Source organism: Spermophilus citellus (assembly GCF_964194105.1).
Source record: "Spermophilus citellus genome assembly, chromosome: 1".
NCBI classification, from domain to species: Eukaryota; Metazoa; Chordata; class Mammalia; order Rodentia; family Sciuridae; genus Spermophilus; species Spermophilus citellus.
This window is the reverse complement of record NC_138182.1, coordinates 117,750,397-117,770,867: the sequence shown is the minus strand read 5'-3', so window position 1 is coordinate 117,770,867 and position 20,471 is coordinate 117,750,397. Positions and strand designations below refer to the sequence as shown.

General features: G+C 52.3%; 2 protein-coding genes across 2 annotated transcripts in view; both read right to left on the bottom strand.

Annotated features, from left to right (window-relative positions):
* The window catches only part of LOC308655607 (uncharacterized protein), an 801,622-nt gene extending 781,151 nt beyond the window's left edge, over window positions 1-20,471 (bottom strand). Inside the window, exon 1 of the mRNA XM_081305659.1 lies at window positions 20,269-20,471. The gene's annotated coding sequence lies outside the window, so the exon portion shown is untranslated. The remainder of the gene's footprint in view (window positions 1-20,268) is intronic.
* On the bottom strand, window positions 37-6,669 carry LOC308655929 (cilia- and flagella-associated protein 144-like; the record flags this gene model as incomplete). The annotated part of the gene is made up of 4 exons (XM_081306377.1): window positions 37-147; window positions 3,106-3,209; window positions 4,159-4,218; window positions 6,540-6,669. 4 exons carry the CDS (start codon window positions 6,667-6,669, stop codon window positions 37-39), a joined length of 405 nt encoding a protein of 134 aa, XP_081162503.1.

The window sequence follows — 20,471 nt, the reverse complement described above, 5'->3', positions numbered from 1 at the left end:
GGCGCTCAGCACGAAGGCCGGCTCTTCCGTGGAGCACTACTTGCGGTGGTCCTTCTCCCCCAGGAGCCACAGTTTGGCCTTGTACAGAGTGATGTCCTTGTAGACCCTGAAGTGATTCAGCCTGTGGTCCTGGCGCTCTGGGCTGACCTAGATGGAGGCAGGGGCAGTAGAGCTGGTCAGGAAGGGGAAGAGCTGGACCCAATCGGGCCTCCTTGACAGGTGGCCCCAGGGCTCTCCTGCTCAATGCTGCTTGTAAAACTGCGACACCAGCACTTAGAGCGTCCCGAGAGCAAGGGGCGTCACCTTCGCAGAGCTGGGGCTCCGCCCTGCCCCCTGCATACATGGAGGGCAGCCTGCGGGTCCTCTGGGAAGTCTTAGGTCCCAGGGACCTTGCATCAAATGCCCCGGTTCACTGTGTTTTCTCTCATTTCCTGGTACCTGGTCTCCTCCCAGCTTCCTTCAGGGAAAATGGAAGCTGAGAAGTGGCCCCATCCCACCCCTGGGCCCCAGGAAGCCGGACTGCAGCACATCTGGGGCTGGTGCCCCTGGCTGTGTGGACACAGGGAAGGCCGATTCCTGGCTTCGTTCCTGTGAACTGTCCAGGCCTGCAGGACTAACGGAGCAGGGCAGCTGCTTGCCCCACCGTGGCCCAACTGTGCTGCGTTTCACTTCCCTGTCTACACCGTTTCCTCTTCCTTCTGAGGCAGGGGGCACCACAGCCAGGCTGCCCAGAGCCAGCGGCCTCTGTGCTGGGGCGCCAGGGACAGCTGGGGGCGGTGCTGTGCCTGTCCCCAGCAGCATCTGCACACACTAGTGTTCACCAGGTGCTTGAATGGAAAGGGAGTGTGGGGGGGTCACAGAGAGCCAAGGGGAGGGAAGACCTCAGCACATGCACCTTAGAGAAGTTGCCCTGAGGGTCATTCAGGAACGTACATGCTCATTCCATCCCAGGCTGCGAGCGTGTGTGTGAATGTGTGTGTATGTGTGTGTGAGTGTCTGTGTATGTGTGTGAGTGTGTATGTGAGTGTGTGTATTGAGTGTGTGAGCGTGTATGAGTGTGTGAGGATGTGTGTGTATTTTTTTGTGTGTGTGAGTGTATGTGTGAGTGTGTGTGTGTATGTGTGTGTGTGTGTATGTGTGAGTGTGTGTGTATGTGTGAGTGTATATGTGAGAGTGTGCATGAGTATGTGTGAGTGTGTGTGGGAGTGTGAGTATGTGTATGTATGTGAGTGTGAGTGTGTATGTGTGTATGTGTGAGTGTGTGTGTATGTGTGAATGTGTATGTGTGGGAGTGTGTGAGAGTGTGTGTGTTATGTGTGAATGTGTATGTATGTGTGTATGTGTGTATATGTGAGTGTGTGTATGTGTTAGTGTATGTATGTGTGGGTGTGAATGTGTGTGGGTGTGAATGTGTGTGAGTGTATGTGTGAGTGTGTGTGTATGTGTGAGTGTTTGTGTATGTGTGAGTGTGTGTGTATGTGTGTGTATGTGTGTGTGTGTGTATGTGTGTGTGAGTGTGTATGTTTGAGTGTGTATGTTTGAGTGTGTATGAGTGTGTGTTGGTGTGTGTGAGTGTTTGGACACGCATCCCACATGAGGATATATTTTCAGCAAGTGTTACCCAGAGACACAAGGCAAAGAGGTGCCCACTGAGCCTTACTTACCAGGGGTCCCTGGGCTGAGGTTGGGGTGCTCTGAACAGGGCAAGGTCCTGGCAGGGACAGGGGTCCTCACATTGGGGCCCATGGAGCACATCAATCACATCCTCTGCCCCAAGCACAAGGCTCTGAAAGCCCAGCTTCTTTACCTCTGATGTTCCCACAACACCTGGATCTAATGTGGGGGGCTTACTTCCTACCTTGCTCCCTGTTGCCACCTGAGGGCACTGTCCCCACATGTGTGATGGACAGACTGAGTGCCGGCAGGCCCCTTGGGACTCAGACACAGCATTCTATCCTGGAGGCCTGGAAGGGTCTGAGCAAGGCAGGCCTGGCTGGGCCCACATTCGTCCTTCCTGTGGTGTGTGCTGACTGTAGGAGACGCCCTGAGGTGCAGGGAGCAACCTTCCCATGGTGTGTGAAGCCCCCAGCTCTCTGGTGCTTTGCTAAGACGCCCAATGTCCCCTGGGCTGACCTTTCTTCACCAGGCTCCCTTCCCTCCCACCTCTCTCTCACTGGACAAGGACTCTCCTGGACCAAACTCCACTCAGGCCGTCCTCCTCTTAAACCAGGTCTGACTTAGGGCCTTCTGTGGTCACCTCTGCATCGTCCAGTTTCAGTGAAACTCTGTAGCGAGAGCCACCACCCTGGGTGTTGACTGTCCTGGGTGTCTGTGGGCTCCTTGCTATCTGTCCCCCAGAGCAGGTCTGGTTCCTGCTCTGCCTTCAGCAAGAATCCAGCCAGGTCAGCTTAGCCAGGACCCCTCACCCAGACGTTCCCCCCAGTGATTCCCACCCCACACACCCCTCCATCCTTAGCTTGTCCAGCTGCCCACCCTGCTGGAGCCTCTGCCCTAGCCACAGCCCCCCTTGGATCAAGCCTTCCATGTGGTCTTTAGAAATCACTGATCCCTGATTCTTTATTCATGTTCAATCAAGGTCTTGAGCAGTTTCCTCTGAAGTCCCCTCTTTCACTGATAGTTAGATCTCCATGGCTGTCCCTTGCCTCCGTGTGGCCTTGCTTCCCAAGCTCTGAGCCACACCTCCTGCTTTTGGGGTGAGCTCTTCTCTATGAGTGGTGGGCCCCCTGGGGATGTCTTCCTGTCTGGAGCAGCACCTGACTGTCCCGGGCAGGGCTCAGGGATTCCTTTCTGCTCTTCCCCATCTGCATCACAGGAGCCTTGGCCACGTTTACTGAGCAGTTGCTGTGTGCTGGGCACTGTCCCAGGTACTGCTCCTCTCAGCAACCCTGTGAGGCAGGTTCTGTGGTGTCCCCATTCATGACCAGGATCAGCACCACACAGTGGCTTAGAAACTCACCCTAGGTCTCAGGATAGCAAGGAAGGACAGAATCCAAGCCCCTGCCAGCTGGCTGCCCACTCTGCTCTCAGCTACTGTCCGCTCCACCCTGTGTTCCTACTGCTGCCCGGAGCAGGGGCCTCGCTTACCAAGGGCTCTGCCTCCCAGCCGATCTCCTGACTTTCCGTCTGTGTCTCTGGGTACTTCTTCCGGGGTCTCTGAGCAGCATGGTGAACGAGATTCAGAAACCTGACTGGGAGAGGAGGCTCAAGTTAGAAGCTGCCCGTGTCCTTTTCCTGGCCACACCACTCTAGGGCCACAGAATTCTGTGTGCAGACCCAGGGCCTGAGACAGGGGCGTCTGGTTCTCAGCCATGTGTCAGCAAATGTGTCAAGTGCAAACTGTGCCAGGCACTATTCTGGACCCTGGGGCAGGGCTGTGACAAATATGGGCCCCCCGGGAGTCCAGGGCAGGCAGGGACAGAGGTCAACTCCTCTGTTCTCAGAACATGCGGATGCTGCTCTCCTGTGCCTCTCCATCATGTGGTGTCCTTCCACAGCCTCCCGTCTGACACACTGGACCACCTGTGCCCACCTGCCCCAACAGTCCCACATCCCCTGCCTGACAAAGGCACCTGTTTTCCATGTTGTTGCCCACGATCCCACCCCACACACTGGTGGAGGCACTTACAGGCTGCCCTCTTGCCTCTGCCTCATTGTGCTGACACCCCCAGGCCCACCCCACTGCCTGTCACCAGGTAAAGTGGAAACATGAACAGGACTGTGTTTACTGAGCATGGTGAGCCGGGTTCAGCTCTAAGACCTGTGGTGTTTTGCTTGGTCCTTCCATCAACTCTAAGAAGTGAGCTGAGAGGTCAACAACCTGGCCGAAGCCTGCAGTTAAGGAGTGGCAGCACCAGGACATGAATCCAGTTCCTAGGCCTTCAGAACCCACATGTGTGAGTAACGTCTGAACATCTGTGAATGAATGACTCCTATCTTCAGGCCATGGGGACTCTTGTGGATGACAGTAATGAGTTGGCATGTGTTTGCACATCAGTCTCTCTGAGCCTGGTCAGTAGAGTAGTCTTGAGACCACAGCAGAGGACCCTGAGGTTCCCTGCAGCGACTCTGCCTGCGAGTTCTCTGAGCCCCCTGCCTCTCTCTGCCCCACCTCACAAAGTCTCCAACCCAAGGACTTACCATCTTCAGGTTCCTCCAAGTTATCATGCCACGACATGGGCTTCTTGGTGATTGTGTGAACTGGAGAAGAGCAGGGACACAGTGCAGGTCAGAGCCCAACCCCTGCCTCCCGCCACTCACCCTAGACCAGGCTCCCATTCTGCACCCACGTAGTGCCTGGGCCTGGGGGGTTCTGGCTGGGTGCTGGGAATAAGGTCCCACAGCCCTCGAGGACCTAGGGTCTGGCCTGGCACTGTCCAGGGCAGTGGCAACAAGCCACAGGCTACTAGGATTTATGTTTGTTTATTCATTCACTCATTTATTTATTGCAGTGAGCTAACCCTAACCCTAATCCTAATCCAGCCCTCTTTTCTTTTATTTTGAGAGCGGTCTCTGTTGAGGTCATCCTTAAACTTGCAATCTCCCTGCCCCAAGCTCCCTGCTGCCAGGATATAGGTGTGTGTCACTGTGCCCAGCAGAAAAAGTCTTCTGAGCATGCGCCCCTAAGATATGAAATGTGTATGTCATCTGTATGTAAAATTATCTGCATATTAGAAAAGCATAATATTTTTCTTTGTAGTACAAGTAAACAGAAATGCAAGCTACAGTATTTTCTCACTTCACCACAGTGGCCACATTAATCCTGTGCCCAAGGGAAAGAACTGGAGGAAATCGCTTTTCCCAGAATGAATGTGGCCTGAGGGATTATTTAGCTTGTTGGGATGGACCAAACTATACTTTTCTCCTGAAATCAGTGGTGGGGACTCCAGAAGACAACTAGAAGAATTATAAGCAGAATGAAGTCACTGAGTGTCCTGAAGACAGCCAGGCTGCAGGGGTGCTGGTTACAGAGGCCCAGAGTGGGGGGCTCAGGGAGGAGGAGCAGGTGGGCAGGTACAATGGGGGCTGTGGCATGAGTGTTCAGAGATGGAGGAGAGAGGAGCCTGGTCAGGAGCCTAGCAGCCAAGGGCAGCAGGAACTTGGGTGGGGTGGTGGAGGGCAGTTGGGGATGAAGCTAGGGAGGAATCCGAGCCAATTCCAAAGGGTCTGATGCACTGGCTGTTTTAAGGTAGCTCAGAAGTAGCAGAGGCCACACAAGTGTTCTGCAGAGGGATGGACGTAACCAAACTGGCCTCTTAGGGTAGCTCTAGCCAGCAGTCCCTAGGACATGGGTTGGGGTGGCTGGTTTGGAGGGAAGGAGCGTAGCTGGGAGCGCAACAGAGCAGCAGGCAGGAATGAGGATGGCCCTGCTGGGGCTGGGGAGTGAGGCTGGAGAGGGGCAGGTCCAGTCGCTGTTCAGAGGGTGGAATTAAGTGAGAGGTGGGGATGCCCCCAGTGTACCATGAGTCTTTCCCTGAGGTAGGAACAGACAAGGGTCAGGGGAAATGTGAAGCAGCAGCCATTCTGCTTCTGTGACTGCCAGGTGTGTGGACAGAGGGACAGAGGCCGGGGCTGACTCAGGTTTCTCACCTGGGAGGGAAGGGCCCAGCTGCCTTGTGCTGCCACAGGGCTTTCTGGAGAAGCAGAGGGTGGGCAAGGGATTCAGAGCCCCTAGATTTCCAGAGGGCCAGTCTGAGGTTCCTAATGGTGAGTCCAAGGGAAGTTAGCCAGGAGGTCGTCAGATGGCGGATCTGGGGCTCATCTGAGGCCCAGTGTCCTTTAGGGGCTGCTGATGCTGCAGGATGAGATGGATCTCACAGGAGTGTGCAGGGTGAGAAGAGGGGAGGGGAGGGTGCTTTTACCTGGATGACAGGGAGCACTGTCCAGAGCCTGTTCTCCTGAACTTTCCAGAGAAAGGGTTATGATGACATTAAAATCCTAAAATCCCTTTAGTATATGAAATCAAAATATAAACAAAAATAAAAGCAAAAACCCCTGCAAAATGCAGTTACTTCTAAAGGAAAATTATTAGAAGCAACTCCTAGCTGCTGCAGTGGTACACACCTGTAACTCCAGAGGTTTGTGAGGCTGAGGAAGGAGGATCATAAATTCTGAAGACAGCCTCAGTAACTTGGCCAGGCTGTGTCTCAAAATGGAAAATAAAAAGGACTAGGGATGTGGCTGAGAGCCCCTGAATTCAATCCACGGTAAACATAATCATGCACACACACAGACACTCACAACCACACACAACAACAACAACAACACACACACACACACAAACACAAAACCACACACAAAGAAAACCAAACCCCAAAGAACCAAACAGTACTGCTTATATGCAGTACATTTGATCTCATCTTGTGGTGGATGCATTTCAATGCATCTGATGTGTCTCAGGAGGCTGGGCGGCCCTGGAATCCACCCTTCCTGGAGACCAGAGACCAGGGCAGGCCTCTACCTGCTGCCTGTGCACCCACAACCCACTCTGCAGTGCCCTGCCTCTGTCCCCCAGTCCTCACCCTTGCGCAGGGGATTCACATGGTACTCTGTGCAGAGCTTCTGTGTGCGCAGCTCTCGCAGGTACTGTTCCCGTAGGAACTGGTTCTGATGAACCTCGTCCTGGACCCTCTCCCTATAGTGTCCAGCCATGGCCTGGCCACGCTGGTGCTGTGGGGCTCTCTAAGTGCCCTCTGGATAGGGCAGTGCCAGATCTTCTGCCGTCTCCAGGCAACAGTGTCCCAAGCTGTCTCCTGGCAACACAGTCCTGGTTGGAATGCTCCAGTCTTCAGTCCTGGACCTCCCCTGGGTATCTCAGTCCCCCAACTCCACCCACTGCCCCCTGCTCCCTCCTCCCAGGGCCCCAGGCAGGCACTGGACTCCTCTGCCTCAGCCTCTCAGGTCAGAACCTGGGTACTAGAGCTGCCCTTGGACATCATCAGGGAAGGGCTCCAGGTCCAGTCACAGACTTATGGCTGGACTTCACCTTGGCCAGTCATTTCCTAAAAAACATTTGGGGAGGAGTCAGGAAGCTCTCCCACTTTGAAGCAGATGTCCAGAATCAAAACCTATGGCTAGCTCACACACACACACACACACACACACACACACACACACACACATACACTCACACACATTCACATCCTCCCCCCCAGAGGTTTCCATTTGAGAACACGTTCTGTCCAGTGTGGTTATAGACAGAACCACCCTTTCCCTATTGAAGTTCCTGGGACTTTAGTGTTTTTAACTGTGGTAAGGTACACATGGTGGGAAATTTCCTGAGCACACACTTGAGTGGTGCCGAGTGTGTTCACACCCTGTGCAGCCCATCTCCAGAGCTGCTTCACACCCTGAGCTGGGCTCCCTGTCCCCTCCTCCAGCCCTGGCCACCACCTCTCCATTCTGTGTCTAGATTCACCCCCCTGGACGCCTTATGCAACAGTTCACTTTAAAAGAACCCAAAGTGCCTCACCCAGAGAGGGAGACCCCCTGGCCCCGTGAGCACCTCACCCTGACCCTACAGCCTGTGCTCTCCACTGGGGACCTTCTCCTTGGTCCATTCACACATTTGTGAGATGGAGTGTCCAGGAGGGCTTAGGGCAGGGACCATAGTTGGACACGCTGGCTGTGTGGAGGCTTCTGCAGGGTCCTGGGTGACTCCTGACCTCATGCCTGCTGCTCCTGCAGGCTCCTGCAGCTGGCTGCTCAGCAGGAGAGGGAAGGAAGGACTTTGGGAAAAGGACCCTGCTGAAGCTCTTTCTGCCATGGTGCTAAGACAGAGTGAGGGAGAGCCCAGGCAGCGGTAGGACAGCCAGGATCTGGTCGGGGAGCCAGGGGTCTGGCAACTGACCTCAGAAATGCTCCAGGCTGATTGTGGGGCTGTCATCCTCCTGTGTCCCCTGGGTCCACCTGCTCAGGCTGCTGGGAAGACAGTCCCAGGGACTATGACCTGCACTCACAGTGAGGAAACCATCTCCCCTGGGTGAGTGTGTCAACCCTGCTGCCTGGTTGGGGAGACTGGATTGTGGGTGGGACTGGATTATGGAGACTTAGAAGTGAGATCTGGGAGGAGGAGAGGGGGTATAGATGGGGGAGTGACGGGAAAGGGGAGCCAGATGAACGGGGGGAGGGCAGCCTGGCAGGTCAGGGGAGGGAGGTGGGTGATGGGGCTGGAGGGTGGGGGTGCAGGAGGGGGTATGGGTATTGAGCTTTATCCACAGGAGGAAGCTTCTTAGTCATGTCTTTGGACAGTCCTAGCTACTCACTGGCCAACCAGTGACTGACCCTTGCCAGAGGGCCTCCCACAGTTCTCTCCTCAGACTCCATGATGGAAGGCCCTTTGTGACACGCACAGCCCCACCCTGTAAGGCACTGACAGTCCCCAACATCCAGGGACTGGTCCCATGTCTAGGTTCAAGAGTGGTCACTGGACACAGCAGAGAGAGTCCATGTCCTTGGGGGGACATGCAGTCTGCCCTTCTCAGGCAGTGGCTGATCAGAGGTCTAGGGGACACCTCTGTGCCTGGGTCCTAGGTGCCCTTCCTGAGGACACACTTTGGTGGTGCCGAGTGTGTTCACACCGTGTGCAGGGAAGTGGGATGGGAATGTGGAATCCGTGTCCCAGTGGATTAACTCACTGTGTTTCCAGAGCCCTTTCCTATCATCTAACTCCCGGCCTGAACAGAGGTAGTGAGAGGGGAGAAGAGGTGTCCATTCTGCAATAGGAGGACCCTGGAGACTAGGGAGGGGGCTGCCTTGAACAGGCAGTGGGGTCAGAGCAGGTGGGACCAGTAAAACTTCTAGAAACTTCTGTGTGTCTTCGGTGGCCAGTAGACATCAGCAGTGCCCGACATGGGTTGGGTATGGGTTTTGAGGATCTTAAGTCCATCAGTAGAGAAATAATCTCTAAGAGGAGGGTTTCTGTCCTAGCTATGAATCAGCTCAGTGCCCATGTGTGGAGCAGGCCTTAGACATTTACCTGGAGAAGCAGCTCCTCACACCACACCCCGGTCCCCACTCCCAGCAGGAAGCTGCACCTGGGAGGCTGTCCAGGTGAATGCCACCAGGGAAGTCCCTCCTCCTTTTTGTGCAGTTTTCCTAAGCAGTGAGTGATCAGGGTGCAGACTGTTTTCACTGGCCGTGTGTCCACCCAGCACTAGAGGAAGAAAGCACCATGGGGTAGGTCGTGTGCTGCAGTGTTTCTTGGGTCTTCATTTCTCTTGGAGAAGATAGAAAGTGGAATGGAAAACTGCTCCGTTCAAAGGCCCCAAATCAAGCCTAGGAGACACTGGTGTAGAAGTTAGAAGCTTTTCCTGGAGGACGTGCCCATCAGGTTCATTTTACCTGGGCTTAAAAACTTTCTAATTCAAGGAGAAATTGCTGCTTGGTACAAAGTCAAAAGATTGATCCCACCATTCACAAGCTGCCCAGCTGCTCCAGCTGCTCCAGAGCTGGGCTTCAGGGTGGTCCTGGGATTCAGGGTGGACTTAACACACTCAGAGGGACTGTGTGGCAGTGCCTTTATGCAGAGGAGACGTGCGATGGTCACTAGGGCCCAGTAACAGGTGACGCCTGGGCTGAGATCCCTGCTAGAGCCAGGAGGCCCTGGCAGGTCCTGTGGCCCCTCCCCTCCTCTCGCTACTGCTGTGTTCCATGTTGATTGTCGACTGCTGACACAAAGTAGGTTTGGGGCCAAAAATAACCACATACAGAGATGCCTGGAGAGGAGGGCAGGTCCTTCAGAGGTGCTCTGCCTGTCCACTCAGGGAGAAAGGACTGAGGGAGACCCTTGGGGGTTGGGGATCCAGAGCGAGGTGTGGGTGGCTCCAGGGCAGTGGAGAACGGGTTTGCTTTTCCATCCCACCCGAGTCTGGTCCTTCACAGCTGGTGTAGAACATTGGGCCTCATCTCCTGAGTCTGACCGCAGCCCAGTGAGGTGGCCTGGGGTGGGCTGGGCCTCCTTTTCCTCTCCTGGGGGTGTGGACGCCCACAGATGACGGCTGACTTGTAGAATCACAGCACTGCTGAGTGAGGGACCAGGAGGATGGAAGTCCTTAGATCCTGAGGACAGGGCTCCTGAGCAGCCGAGGCCTCCAGATCATGTCCTGACCCCTGGCGCTAGGACTTCCCTCAGTCCTTTTCTCAAATCCTCCTGCCCAAGCTTCATGGCAGGATGGAGTTGATGCTGTGCAGGAGTAAGGGCAGGTGGGTTCCGAATCATAAATCCTTCCCTTTCCTCTGACTTCAAGCACCAAACGTGACACAGTTTCCTACCAAGTACATGCTCAGAGGGTCTTTGGAAGGGGAGCCTGTGGCCGTGCATTCCCACCATCTTCACACTGCCTATTGTCGCTCAGTGTGTTTGGGAGCCCAGGTGACCACTCTTACATACTGGGGTGCCCTTGTGCCCCAAGTGGCTCAGAGCCCAGAATATTATAAACCAACTGTCACAGGAGTGTCCTACAGAGAAGGAACTCCCCTTCACTGATGCATCCTGCATGGCGTCCTTGGGAGTTGACTGGAGAGGTGGCCGTTGGGCTGGTGCTTGGTTGTCTGAGGAGCTAAGTCTATGGCTCTGTGGTCTTGGTGTCTGCTTGGCTCAGCCTCAGGACCAGCCTGGTGAGAAGGGGTGAGGCCCCAGGAGCACTGGGCGAGCACCAGCCTGCCTCTTCCTTCCCCACCTCCTCTTGGATAGGCCCCTCCACGGCCACCTTGACTTTGCTGACAATGAGGAATCATGGACTCTGGTTCGGTTTGCAGCGCTGTGTGTAGTTGTCGACTGGTTCCCTCCCTGTGTCCTGGCCAGCCAACATGGAGGGAGTGAGACGCGAGGAGAGACGCTCTTTGAACATGGAGGCTCTCTGCATCACCTTTGAGGGTGTGGGCCACCAGGTGCAGACCCCAGCTGACAGCCCAGGGGACACTGCAGTGCTCAGTCGTCTCAATGGTCATGTCTGTAGTGTGCAGGAACAGGGCTCACAACTAATGTGCAGAATACAGGAAGCATCTCCCCAGTTCCCTCTGGGATTTGAAGATTGGTGGTGTGCTGGAGAGACCTAAGTATGCAGGGCCTCCAGCAGCTGGGCGTTCCTCCTAGGTGGTGTCTCCAGCCTCAGAGTTTGTGTTCTGGCCAGAAGCACATGGCCCCAAACACCTTTTCCACTTGTGCCTTGGAAATGCCTGCAGACCCACGTGCACAAGCTGCCTCAAGTGCCGTGACCTCTGACTGTCAGATGATGGGTGGTGTTTGGGTCATCTCTAGGCTGGACAGTCCAGGCAGAGCTGGCAGTGCTGGAGTCCCCTGGCACATTGACTTAGGCCTGACTGAGTGGCCTCTCCAGGTTATGGTTCATAGCATCCACACTGGACCTCGGGCGCTGGCACCTGTCTGGCTCTTCCACTCAGCCACTTGTCTGCACCACTCATCTCTGCCATGGCCTCTCCACTTGTGGAGAAAGGCACAGTGGACAAAAACGCCCACCGCATACTGCTGGGAGGGTGCTGGCCCCCATCGGTGCAGGAAGAGAATGTGTTCTGATTTTTATTGTGCAAGTTGCCACTGAGGATTATCCAGGGGACCCCCACACACACCCTGAGGCACTCCCCCAGCAGCTGATCTGGGGCAGGGGTGCCTGGCCAGGCTTGTTACTTGGCAGTGTGCTTCTTTAGTAGCCCCCAACCCCTGTTCCCACAGCTGGCTGGCCCCATGCTGTGCTCCAAACAGCAGGCAGCAGCTTCCCAGGTGCCACATGGAGTGAGTCTTCAGAGCCTTTGCTTCCGGGATACAAGTTCCTGATTGTCCTGAGGGCACTGCAGTCAGGGAGAGGAAAATCTCTGAGGTCTATAGCACCCTGGGAGCTATTTGTGCAGGTCTTTGGTACTCCTAAACTCTCCAGGCAGCCATGATGGGAAAGAGCAGCTATTATAAAATACTGGAGTCTGGCCACTTTGTAAAGAAAAATGTTAATTTAGGTCACAGTCTTTTTTTGCTTTTTTTTTTTAACTCTCAAAGCCCAAGATCAGGTGGTCTCCTCTGTTTGCCCTGAAGCATCACCTGACAGCATCACCATATGACAGGGAATCAAAAAGGGAGCAGCCACATGCACCGGGGTGCATGCTGTGGGGTGTCTCACTGTATGCCAAGCCTCTCATGTGGCAGCCCACTGGCTCTGGAAGCCCATCATCTGCCCACTTGCAGGAAGGTGCTCTGTGCCATGAGGAGCCTGCAGTGGGCCCCAGTCTCACAAAGCCCTGCGCCTTGGCACTGCCATGCTGGGGACCAAACCTCCATCCCATGGACATGCTCAACTGCTGCAGGGTAGAGCAACTGCCCTGGGGCTGAGCCAAGAGAGGGCTCAGGCCCGTGACCAGTTGTCTGCTTCCCTGACCCCGAATGCAAAGCCTTCGGGCCTCCAGCCCTTCTGAAGGACGAGAGTAGGTTCGAACTTGTGATCATCCCTCCACAGCAAGTTCACACCGTCAGCTGTCCCCTGACCAGCTGAGCACCATGATGACCACCGTCTGCCTGGCTGTCCAGCTATCACAATGCAGGGCATCCCAAGCCGGCTGCCCCAGGACAGCTCTGCCAAGAACAGCCTCGCTTCTCTGGTCCAGCCTTTGCCAGCAGTTGCTGGAGGGGACCTGGCTGCTGTTTTGGTGGCTGATGAATTCAGTCTGCCAATCCTCTTGCAGTGTCCTTGGAGCACCTGTGCCATCTGCCTGAGCACTGCTCAGATGACCCCGGTACCCAGCACTGACCACCTACCCTGCCCTCTGCTCCCTCATCAGAGGCCCATCTCCACACTGCCCATCTCTCCTGAGACCTGCGGTGGCAGTGTTGTAGGGGCCAGATGAGGCAAGACACAAAAGATAGCAGGAAACAGTTTTATTTGGCTGAAACCAGGTTCAAAGGGGACAGCTTTTGCTATAATCAATCAATCCCCTGAATACCACGTTCAGGTAGTTTAGAATGTTATACCCAGCATATAAGGGGAGGGGCTCAGAAATTCACAGTCTGCAGAAGTTCACATAAAGCAGCTTTTCTTTCTCTGTTCTGGGTAAGTTAACCCTTCAAGGATAATACCTGAGAAGGAGAGAGTTGTTTCTCCCCTTTCTTGCCTCCCTGCCAGCTGTTACCATGGAGCCCAGTTGGTAACTTCTCTTATCTTAGAAATGTAGACATCTATCTCTGTGAAGCCCCAGCTCAAGGCCAGAGGCCTTGTTAAAGGACCTGTCTTTTAATTTTCCCATTTTGCATTTTGTAAACATACTTCTACAAAGTACTACGCTGGATAAATGTGTGTGAAAAACTAGTAAAGGGGTGTTCAGCACCTGGAGTGCTGATTTCTTCCAGAGCCAATGGCCAATTAAAATAGAGCAACAGGAAAATACAAAGTTTACCTACATTTAACTTTTTGTAGAGACTCTTTTGCTGATGGTCCTAAAATCAATTATGGTGAAGATTTCTGGAGAAGCTTAGTTAAGATTTTCTGTGGAGGAGGGGGTGCCACTACTACAGGGGGTAAAGTCCCATGTCCTCTGGTGGCCCCTCAATAGCTGCCACCTGGGACCCACCTTGGGACCCTCCCAGATGTCACAGGCCTCCTTCCCTCTGTCACCAAATGTCCACTCCACTTACCCAATGGCACCATTGTCCCTCCTCACCATCCTGGGCAGCACCCACAGGGCAGGCCTGTAGGGGTTCTGTGTTTGGGATTGGGGTTCCTGATGACTTGCTTGGTGTCTGGGAAATTTTCTGTGCAAAGGCATAGGATGCCCAGTTGCTATGGTAATGCCTTCTATGCTAGAGTCTTATCAGCTTCCACCTTAATCTTAGGCACATAACTCCCTGGAATAAAGGAATTTACTTGCTTGATAACCACAATGTTTCACCAAGCTCTGGTGCTCCTGGAGCTGCCCGCCGAACAGTGACTTCAGACAATGTTCTTTCTTGAGAACTGCACAAAGCTCCTAACATTGCATATTGTAACTGTGAAGTATAACTGCAGAATAAGCAACCTGACTGAAACTCTAAACAGTAATGTGGTTATGGTACTAATGACCTATGTAACCTCTTGATATAAATAAGTGTGGCTGCTTGGACAAAGGCCACTCTGCCACCTTCCCTGCCTCTGCACCCTGTCTGTGTCTCTGTCTACTTATTATTATTATTATTTTCACAGGCCTCCTGTCCTCATCAATCCCATGGATTTTCCACCATGAGGCTCCATCTTCTTTTGAAAAATCTCCGAGTCAAGGTGAATAATAGGTGCCCTGCATCCATCAAGAGCTTTCAGAAAAATTTGTCTTTTAAGGCCCGTTTCCTGTAGGGCTTTCTGTGAGAATCGTGATCCTCCTGGTCAAATGAATCAGTGAGAGTCCCTCGGGCTTATCCCTGGGAGTGTCTGCAGACCGTCTGCAGCTTTTCCTTTCAAAATAAGTGACAGAACCCACGAAGACCCAGGCGTCCACAGACCCGGTGCATTATCACGTAATGGAACATCGTCTGCATTGCTCTTATTCGGTGATCACTTTACACACTGCATAGAGGATGTATTCTAAAATACAGTTTGTGGCCTTATAAGTATAAAATATGTGCAGGTGTGTGTGTGTGTGTGTGTGTGTGTGTGTGTGTGTGTGTACTTGGTGGTAGACCAGAGGGCTCTGCTTCAGCTGATGGTGCAATAAGAGATACTTGGTTGATGTGTAACTTATTTAAAACAGTTTAATTTCTAGACTTGCTGAAAGGTGTGTTTTAAATGCATATATACTTAACCATAGATCTTCATTTTGAGAAAGACAAAATGAAACAGAAAAATAAAGATACACTGAACTGCATTTAAATCATTATATAAAGTAAAATATTAAATTATATACATATAAATTGTTTATGCAAGGAGGTCAAAGCCATGGGATCATCATAAGATCATGACCCAGTACGTCTGTTATTTCATACGTAAAGATAAAAGCAGCAGCAAAATGTTTAAAGTGAAACATAAAAGTTTAACAGAAATGAGAGAAATTACTTTTCTCTCTTACTGACATTTTAGAGAGGTTTAAAGCAAAATAAAACAAAACAGTCTTAAAAAAACACACTTGACTCCTGAAATGTAAGTGCTGAGTGTAAATCTCTGCGTCGCTCCAGGCCTATTTATACTACCCAGGATTGGGTTCCTTCCTCTCTTCTCACCCTGATGTACCAGAACTGAACCTCTTGTGAGCTGGAGGAAATCCAAGTCACAGGAGCAGGAAAGCCGGCCCCTCTGCCCACTGCACCAGGCCCCACAGACTCCGCAGCCTGTGCAGGGAGTGAGGGCTCTGACTTGTGGGCCTGGGCCAGGCGGGCACTGGGCAGCTGGGATAAGTCTGCAGGGAGGGGTGCTCTGGAGACAAGGCTCTTCCTCTGCAAACCAAGCCTGCTGCCCACGTGGTTTACCTTGGGCTTCCCCTATGGAAAAATGTAAAAATAAATAAATAAAAGAAGCTTTTGGAAGTGTTTGAATTGTGAACACAACTCAAAGAATATTGGAGAGAAAAGTCACCATAGAGTGGAGGGAGAACACCTTTGTGTACAGTTGAGAAGGGTCAGCAGTGCCTCCTGGGCTTTTGTTTCCTCTCTCCCTCCCCTCCCCCTCCCCTACTCCCCTCCCTCTTCTCTACTGATCTTCCCTCTATTTATTAATTTTGACTTGGTGCTTGATAGATATGCATAAAGGTGGAATTTGCTGGGGTATATTTGTACATGCATATAGTATAATTCTGTCAATTAGCTTCTCATTTCCTCCCTTTTCCCCTCCCTCTTCCAGTCGCCTTAATTCCTACTACACTCATCTTCCCTTTATCCTCTGAGATCCTCTCCCACACCTCTCCTTTATCTTCTGAGATCCTCCCCCACCTCTCCCCTCTGCTCTCCCCCCTTATTTTGATCCAGCTCCAGCATATAAGGAAAAACATTCAACACTTGGATTTCTGAGTCTGGCTTATTTCACTTAGCAGGATGGTCTCCACCTCCATACATTTTCTTCAGGTGCCATAACTTCCTCCTTCTTCATGGCTGAGTAAAACCCCTTTGTGTATATAGGCCACAATTTCTTGATCCATTCATCTATTGACAGGCACCTGGGTTGATTCCATAGTCTGACTACTGTGAATTGTGCCACTAAGAACATTGATGTGACTGTATCGCTATACTATGCTGATTTCAGTTCTTTTGGATAAGTATCAAGCAGTGGGATAGCTGGGTCATGTGGGGAGGTCCATTCCTAGTCTTTTGAGGAAACTCCATACTGCTTTCCAGAGTGGTTGTCCAGTTTGCAGTCCCATCAACCATGCATGAATGTTTTCCCCCAACCATCCTTGCCAGCATTTATTATTAATTGTATTCTTGATAATTGCCATTCCAACTGGAGTGATGTAGAAGCTCACTGTAGTTTTGATTTGCATTTCCTTGATTACTAGGAAGGTTAAATTTTCATGTTTTTTTGTGCATTTGTATTTCTTCTTCTAAGAAGTGCCTGTTTAGTTCTGTCTTTTGCCCACTTATTGATTGGGTTATTACTTTTTGGTGTTGTTTTTTTTTGAGTTCTTCACGGATACTGGATATTAATCCCCATTGGAGGAGTGGCTGGCAAAGATTTCCTCCCATTCTGCTGGCTCTCTTTTCATGCTCTTTTTTATATTTATTTTTTTTTAGCTTTAGATGGACACAATATCTTTATTTTTATATGGTGCTGAGGATTGAACCCAGTGCCTCACGCATGCCACGCATATCCCCAGCCCTCTTTTAATGCTCTTTAATCATTTCCTTTGCTGTGAAGAAGCTTTTTAATTTGTCATTGATCATTGGTTTTATTTCTTGAGCTTTAGGGGTCTTGTTAAGGAAGTCAGTGCCTGGTGCCCACATGCAGCAGGGTTGAGCCTATGCTTTCTTTTAGCAGTCACTAAGTTTCTGGTTTAATTCCTCTCTTTGATCCACACTGATTTGACTTTTGTGCAGAAGAGAGAGAGGGATCTGTCTCATTCATTCTTCTACATACAGATATCCAGTCTTCCCAGCAGCCTATGTAACAAGACATATATTTTGGCAGTGCCCTCATTTACTCACTTAGTATAGAGGAGTCAGAGTCTTTGCACCTGCCAGGAAGGGAGCTGGTGGTGGGGAGCCATGAGAGAGGCCACGTTCTGCACCTGCCCTGTGGTCCACATTGGCCGGGCTGTGTGGTTTGAAGGTCAGGATTCCTACATGGGAAGGACACAAGAGGAGACACAGCAAGCACATGACATCAATGAAGCCCACGTCCACATCCACAGTCAATGACACCCTCCTTACAGGAGACCAGCAGGTAGAAAAGGACGCTATTGAGCTGGCAGGGACGGGTGAGCCCACCATCAGGATGGCACACGGCTGTCCAACAGGGACACAGGAAAGTCACTGACTCCCATGGGCTCTTTCTATGTGTCCTCCTCACCCAATTATGGTGAGCAACGCCTGTGGCCACAGCTCTGACACCACGAGGGTCTAGTGGTCACCAACAGGGAGCCGCCTGGTCAGGCCAAGGTGCTCAGCAGAGGTGAGTAGGTTCTTATCCTACTCAGGAGGCTGTCACAAAATGCCACTACCAGGTGGCTCATGAACAGGAGATTTACTGCTCATAGTTCAGGAGCAGGAATGTCCATGGTTGGTGACTAAAGATGTCCCTCCTCCTATGTCCTCATAGAACAAAAGGGGCAGGAGCACCTGTAGCTCCTCTCTGAGGGCAGTGACTCACTTATGATGGCCCTGCCCTCATGTCCCCTCCACCCATGGGCCCCACCTCCTACAGTCACACTGTGATTTAAAAACAGGACCTTGAAGGGACTATAAATATCCTGTCTCTGGCCGGGGGCTGTAGTATGGGTACTGGGGACAGCTGGCCTCAGTTCCAGTTTGAGCTCAGCTGTGACACCAGGGCCTGTGGTCCTTCCCACTCTGCCCTTTTGAAAATGTCCCCCAGAAAAATGGACCAATGGTATTCCTAGAGGAGCTTCTCTTAGGGCTCATTCCACCAAACAGGTGAACACAATTCAAGGGCTGGGCCTTATACACACAATGGTGTCCACCCATGATGGTTTTCTGTCCTAAACAGGCTGAATATACTCAGCCAGGAGGGGTATGCAGAGACCTCTAGTGGCCTTTGCCGGGGCTGAGGGCTCTCTCCAGGTTCATAACTCATGTGTGCACAGCTGCATTAAGCATCTGAGGTGAGCACAGCTCAGAAGCTCCAGCTCTGGCACACTCTCCAGGACCTGGGGCCACACCAGCTCCAGGGCTCACTGTGCACGTGGCTGAGTTTGCTACAACCTCACCACACTTAGGGGATTCTTCAGGTAACCTGACCACGGGGGCCTCAGTGCACCAGGAGTAAACAGCAGGACACAACACTGAGGTTGCTGAGCAAGACCTGAAGTCCAGCAGAGGAGAGGGCTCCTTACCACCCTGCACCTGAGCTCCCTGAGACAGCATTCCCTCCACATCCAGGGTCTGGGAAGCCATGAGAGATCCAGGTCTATGACACACCTGCACTGGGGGTCAGCACCAGACCCCACCCAAAGATTTTGTGCTCCATTCTCAACAGGAGTTAACCAGGCAACTCCAGGGCTGAGGCTTGTCAGAGGCAGATTCAGGAGACAGCTGATCTGGTGGGAAAGACACTTTGACAGCAGAGCAAGATGGCCGTGAATCAAGCACTCAAAGCCCATAGACATCACAGCTCTTTTATTGCACCATTAGCTGCTGAAGGTGAAAAGACACATTTCTTTTTTCTTTCTGATTTCACAGCCCCTTGCTCTGTCTCCAGCTGAGCAGTTATACTTCAGTGACTCCCAGGAACGCCCTTCCCTTGGGTCCTGTCTCACTGTTGGAATCTACCTGGAGTTTTTTCATGGTCACTACTGGAATCATATCTTCTATTGACAGAGGACCTTTAGAGACACAGTGGGAAGTCGTTAGCTGCAGGGAGGACACACTGTCCACACCTCGCCCTGCTCCTCCCCTGGCTTCTCAGAACTCACCTGGGCTCTGTATGGTCAGAGATTCAGCAGTCAAGGCTCACATCTGCAAAACCTCACACCTCAAGGTGTCACTCCCACATGCCTAGGATCATTGCAGCCCTCAGAGCAAATCCTGTGAGCTGCAGCTGCAACGGACACACTGTGTTAAGGACTCCAAGGAAGGGACCCAGGACAGGCACAGACCTCAGCCCACCAGACAGTTCTGAGAGGGTGGGAGTTTCCTCTGCATGGGAACAGCACTGTTGGGACCCTGGACTGAGTTTAGTGTGGGGAAGGACTGGGATGGTTACTTTGCTTCATGGTGATTAATGGAAATTCAGCAGTGCATCTGGCTTATGTCCATTACTCAGGGGAGGGCTCCTCTGGAGATGACATTTAAGGAAGATGGAACCTTTCATGCTCTACTTTTCCTTGGTGATTATTAATGGCCTAGTGACCTTCACATAGCATCTATTTCCTATGCACATGCATAATCTCCCAGCACCTTGAGAGGCCAGGAGTAGAGTCTACCAATTTTGCTGTTAAAGGAGATCTGAGCTTATAGCACGTGCTGCTCAGGAGACACCACACAGATGAAATGGCAGGAAGTGGAAATGGCAGGCAAACCCACATGCCTGAGGACTAATGGTCTGATCACAGGGGCCCAAGGTTCCTCACCCGCAAGGTGAGTTTTGTCTCCACATCTCGAGCTCTCCCCAGCTACAGCAAGCAGGAGGGAGGCTCCCAGGCCGGAGCCAGCAGGAAAGCCCACCTTTCTCCTCCCCTAGGGCTTCCCTCAGTGAGGATGGTTCCAGATCCTTCTTGTTTACAGTTGATCCTGAGACCAAGGCAGTTACAGGAAACACTGAGACTCAGGGGAGGCTGGGCACGGTGGGCCTAGGCCTCTGTTCTCCTGTCTGGTGAAAGGCCCCAAGGCAGGTGCAGCACCCCCAAAGAAAGACAGGGATGTCACCCTTTCTTATGTGTCTTGATGGAAAATTACAAGTCTCTTGACAAGGAGGAAGATGGGGGCTGAGGACATGTCCCTCCCACATAGCTGACAGGCTGGTGCTGCCATTGGCATGCCCCCTTGGCCCAGTGTCACATGATGAGAGAGGCAGTCCACCCCACCAAGGAAACCTCCATGTCATCTCTCTTGTGTGATGTCAGATTTCCATATGAGTTCATTTGAAAATATGATAAACCAGCAATTTCCCATCTTACCTTGGCATTAGAGGGGCCTCTTCCTGCAGCAGGACCCCAGGAGGCCAGGAGGACACAGAGTACCTGTCAGCAAGCACATTGGTGGGGCTGCTCATGAATTCCTCAGGGAGTTGGCTCCATGTGGACACAGGACCAGAGTGGACAGAGGAGTTTGCTTCACCAGCCTGGACCGAACTGCTGCTGGGCCACCGTCCTGGGCAGAA